Raw genomic sequence first — 4,990 nt, 5'->3', positions numbered from 1 at the left:
TAAGCATTGAAAGTTTAGTATCTTATGATACTAATTTAATTACATAATATCTCACCTTATAATTTCTAATGATTTTTGGCATCCCATAGTATCTGGTAACCATAATTTAGTTAACCATTCCCCAGATGATGGACATTTATTATTTCTGGATTTCTGCTGTCTTTAATACACTATGATGTATCTTTGTAGATAAATCTTCATAAATCTCTCTGATTACTTCCTTAGATTGTTGAGAACTATTTAAAATATTTTTGTGCGTATTATTGAATTGCCTTCTGGAAGGTTGTATTCATTTATACACCTATCAGTTGTATTTCAGAGTTTCTGTTTCTCCAAACTCTCTGTTACACTGTGTGGTAATTAAAAACAAACAAACAAACAACCTATACTTGTTCGATAAGCAAAATAACTTTTTAATTTGCATTTTGTTGAAGTTTAGTGGGGATTTCATGAATTTGTTGGCCATCTGTGTGTTTAGGGAGGGAATTTAAAGGATTGCTAATCTGCCTCTGAATGTGTGAGCGGGAGTGTTGAGGGTGATTGGGAGGGAAGAAGCCGGGTCCTGTTCAGATGTGTAAAGTTCTTTGGAACTTCTCCTGGGATAATGAGAGCGATTCATTGCTTTGGGGTGCTTGCTTCCCTTTGTGGTTCCTCTCTCTGAGGGTGACCCTGCTTATGTTCCGAGGCCTGGGGAGGTGCTGTTTGCTTTGCACCAGCAGGACTCTCATCAGGCAGAAGCTCCCTGGTGTGCTGTTGTAATGCTTGGCTGTCACTGAAAGAGACAGGACCATCTGAGATCTCACTGGTGAGGGGTGCACCCTGCTGGTCCCCGCGGAGCGCTGGGCTTGGTGCGCTGGCTGGCTGAGCTTGATTTTGGTGCTCCTTTTGAGCTCTGTTTGTTGGCTGCCGTATCTTCTGCTGCAGGTACTCGTACAGTGGAGTCGAACGGACTGCACCCCTCGCCACAGAACAGAGCCCTCGGTCTCTCTGCATCCTCCCTTCAATGTCTGACTTGGGGACTGAAGGATCACGTTCCTTCTTGGCTAGATTCTGTTCTCCTGCCAGCTCTTGGGGGCTTTCATCCTCCTCTTCCTCCCATTTTGCAGGTTCCTCCATCTCCAGGTGTGTCTTCGGGGGGACTGAACTGTACTCATCCAGACGTTGTACTGGCACCTCCTGGGTCTCTGGGGCTCCATCCTCCTCCTTGGTCCTTGAGCCCTGGACCTTTAGCTCCTGTCTTCTATATTTCTTTGCAGGGAGCTGCCTTGGGGAGAGCTGGCCCGTGAAGCCTGCATTCAGGACACCCAGGGGCCCAGTCTCCAGGGACTTTCTGTTTTCATCTCCCACTGTGGACTCCTGTGCCTCTGGGGGTCCACTGGGCTCCACTGCTGGGCCTGGGCTTTTGGTCCCTGAGCCCTGACTCCTGTGCTCTTTTCCAACAGGCCACTCCTGTTCCTCGGAGACCTGCTCATCCTCTGCCCCAGCTGCCAGCACCGCTGCCTCCGGAACTCTGTTGTTCTCACCCGGGGCTACCTGCTGCTGGAGGTCTGGGTTGTTATTGGGACTTCCTTGCACAGACTCTCTGGGTGGGTCTGCTTGACGCTGGGAATCCCCTTGCACAGACAGGCCACTTGTCTCTGAGCTGCTGTCACCATCTTCCGGAGTCAGGCTTTTGGGGGTTTCAGAAGACCTCTCATCAGTCAGTGTGACTATTGGCTCAGGATCCTCCCTCTGGTGACCATCATCCTCCTTGACTGGCTTGTTATGGATCTTGGTGACCTTCTTATTTTCTCCTCCAGACTGGTTCTCGAGTCGTGTCAACTCCTGTGTTCCTTCTCTTGCTCCTGGCGTCTCTTCTGCTTCAGGGACATTTTTGCTGCTCACAGGTACTTCTGCTGTGCCTTCCTCATCGTGTCCTGCCTCTTCTCCTGGGCTGATTCCTCCTTCAATTTCAAGATATTTCTGATCTCTTCCTTCTGAGCTTAACTTTTGTGTCTTAGAGTCTTCTTCAGCATTCTTTCCTTTCGCTGATTCCTGGAGTTCCTGATTCTTCACGTCCTCTGTTTGGTCTTCCAGGGCTGGTGGCTGAGTTTTTCTCTCATTTTCTTTCTGCCCTGCTGTTTCATGGACCTCAGGGCCTCTTACCTGTTTCCTTTCAACTCTAACTTTAAGTGTTTCTGAAAAATTTCTGCTGTCACCTTGCACTGGCAGGTCTTTTGTATCTTGTACTGGAGGTACTTGGGTCTCAGCTGTTCCACTGTCATCCTCAGGATCAGTTGATTTCTGCATCTGAAATGGTTTCTGGGCAGCGGCTTGTTCTGGCGGGTCAGCATGGTCTGAGCTGGGCTCATCTTTTCCTTGCAGTGGTGGCTCCTGTGTTTTAGAGGGCCCCTTAGCACCCTTTTCTCCTCCTGCAGCGTCCTGATCTTCAGATGGTCTCTGTGTCGTTTCTCCTGGTGGAGAACTTTGCATTCCCAAGTTCCCTTCCTGTTCTCCAAACTGCTCTCTTGTCTTAGTGCCAGCTTGTTCCCTGGCTGGTTTACCTGCCTTCCTGAGAACCTCCTGATCTTGCTTCTTCCTCCTGGAGGGACTGCTGATCTGTGCTGATCCTACTGTTGGCTTCTTTGTCTCCAGCTGGGCCCCGCTGTCTCCTATTGCTGCTACATCTTGGGCCCCTTCCTGGCTCTGTTCATCTCCTTCCAGGTGTTGGTTCTTACGGTCAACGTGCCCGGATGCTTCTCCTGGCAGTTTGTGAGTTGTAGTGTCTCCCTGGGGGTTCACCCTATCGTGTCCAGCTGCTCCCACTTCCTTAGGGTTGAGCTGAGTTGAGAATGCCATTTCTGAAGGAAACACCACTTTGTCTTGAGTTGATGAAGTTCCCTCTGTCCGCTGGCCAGTTCCACAGGTCCCCTGAAGATCCATGTCATCTCGTATCTCCTCTGGTTTAGACACTTGTCTTGGTTCTGAATTAAGTAATGATTCTATGTCAAGACAACAGACTTTCAACAAGTTGAAAATTGCAAGAATAAATTCATCAAAACTGATGGTGCCATTGCTGTCAATATCCGGAAGATTCAAGTTTCTCTCTGTAGCCTGGGTGGTGGCAGGTGGCTGCATGAAAACACAGTGAGAGATCAGCCTGTTTATATGTGGTCAAGTGCCCTGATTGTCTGTATGTCTTCTAAGAATCCTCTGTTTTTGACCCTGTTCTTCATGAGCTTGTGAAATTTCCCCACACAGAAAGAATTTGCTGATTCTAGTTACCGTTTTTCATCAGAAAGCTATGACTAGGAAGGAGCATTCACATGAATTGTGAGTTGCACTTATGTGCACGCTGGCTCACGACTCCTCTCGGAAACCTACTTTGCTGAAGCAATAGTCCCAGTGAGGAAAGCCTCTTTTTTCTCTATAACAATGACTAAGCCACTGAACAGAGTGGGAGGCTGGGATGGAAACAGAGTTGTTCAAAGTGAACAAGTGCTGAGAGCTGGCAGCCAAATGTAAAACAGGGAGGCATCACTTATGCCCATCTTGCTTGGATTTTGGAGGAAGGGCAAGTGAAGAAGAATTTCCACAGCTCTGTGAGCCCCTCACCTGAAGAATGTCCCCAAACTCGCCCCGGAGGAGCTCTTTCAGCTCTCTGCAGGTCAGCGTCGCCTCATCACCATCCACCCTGGCGTACTTGCGGAATGTCTCGATTACACAGAGGACATCTTCCAGGAGCTGAGGCATCTTTACAAACTCAGGAGACTGTGAGTAAGAACAAACAAAGCTCATTTCTTAGGATGGGTCCTTTAGGAAAGAGACTGTAGTGAGATCAGGGTTAGCACAGGTAGGTATTGGAAGAGACATGTCTCTCCACCCTGCAGAAAATAGAGACTCTCATGTGTTCAGAGAAAGCTTTACTGCAAAAGGAGGGTGGAAAAAGAACTTAAACGTTAAGTACTGATTCACAGATGAAGTGGGAATAGTCATTTTAGCCTCATCTGAGAGTGCCCACCTGTTTTCCTCCCACCGTGGCTCAGTCTAGCTCCTTGGCTTAGGCAAGTGTAACTTTTAAGTTAGAAAAGCTTCCAGAGGAAAGAGAAGTAATGCCAGGAAGGTCAGTCTCTGTGTGCAGGCAGAGCACCATGTTTTCACCAAGATGTAGCTCCGTGAACTCACTGGTAAAACAGAGTCTTGACCCCTCAGTCATTACCCATCATTGAAATGACTACAGGTCATTTTAATGTAGGTCTGAGTCCTGGTTAAATAGTATTGCTACCTCTGTCGTACAAACAGTTTTTATTTTTAAAAAAGAAAAAAAAAAGAAAATGATAAAGGAAGCTCGTGAAGCAAGGAATACATTTGGAGCTCCCAGTGTAGGATCGTTAATAGTGGTTGACCTAGACTAAAAGTGTGTTTCTTCTGAAATCCGTATACAATCTCACATTAAAAACAAAACAGCAGCCGAGATTCTAAGTATGCACAAGCAGAGAGTCTGTGAGACTTACCCTTGTTCACGAGTGAGAGCAGGTGGATCGTGGGGCAGAGGGCTATGAGCTGACGGGAGGCACTGAAACCTTTTATTGAGTCTCTAATTGCACAGTTAGGAAGGAGACACCCTCAGGGTCTAATGCCCTGATTCATCGCCACCAAACCCAGTCTCCCTTCGTTCTCTACTCTCAGTTTGTCTTATTTTTATTTCCTTTAGGCAGCTTCAGACTTACCCAATCCAAAGGAAGGGGAAAGAATACTTGTTTCATTTACTGACTTTTGCAGGTTGTATCTTCGGGGGTGGAGTTGGCTTTTTTTTTTTAAACCTAAGGACACAATTACATTTTTATTTGACAAATCATAGGGCTGGCAGAGATCTCAGGAGCCATCTGATTCCTCTCTCTGCCCATAGGATGGACTGTATTTGACCCAGCCTGGACAGATGGGTGTCAATCATGTGTTTAAAAATAGAGGCCCCACTTATCCACGTGACAAAGTGGAGATACCAGATGAT

The 4,990-nt window shown here is 47.2% G+C and overlaps 1 protein-coding gene across 1 annotated transcript; it reads right to left on the bottom strand.

Moving 5' to 3' along the window:
* Window positions 1–389: 389 nt before the first annotated feature.
* On the bottom strand, window positions 390–4,542 carry TCHHL1 (trichohyalin like 1). Its single transcript, XM_006217013.4, has 3 exons — window positions 4,494–4,542; window positions 3,595–3,750; window positions 390–3,111 (listed from the first exon to the last, which is right to left on the bottom strand). Exons 2-3 carry the CDS (start codon window positions 3,730–3,732, stop codon window positions 616–618), a joined length of 2,634 nt encoding a protein of 877 aa, XP_006217075.3. The 5' UTR covers window positions 3,733–3,750; window positions 4,494–4,542; the 3' UTR covers window positions 390–615.
* Window positions 4,543–4,990: the final 448 nt, after the last annotated feature.

This window comes from Vicugna pacos, chromosome 21 (genome assembly GCF_048564905.1).
Source record: "Vicugna pacos chromosome 21, VicPac4, whole genome shotgun sequence".
Taxonomy (NCBI): Eukaryota; Metazoa; Chordata; class Mammalia; order Artiodactyla; family Camelidae; genus Vicugna; species Vicugna pacos.
The sequence above is the reverse complement of the archived record's forward strand: the minus strand, read 5'-3'. Positions and strand labels throughout refer to the sequence as shown.

Bases quoted from the DNA above. Each gene is read 5' to 3' on its own strand.
- TCHHL1 (XM_006217013.4), bottom strand. From the start codon at position 3,732: ATGCCTCAGCTCCTGGAAGATGTCCTCTGTGTAATCGAGACATTCCGC. The intron at 3,112-3,594 runs GTGAGGGGCTCA...GTTTTCATGCAG, and splicing joins AGTTTGGGGACATTCTTCAG to CCACCTGCCACCACCCAGGC.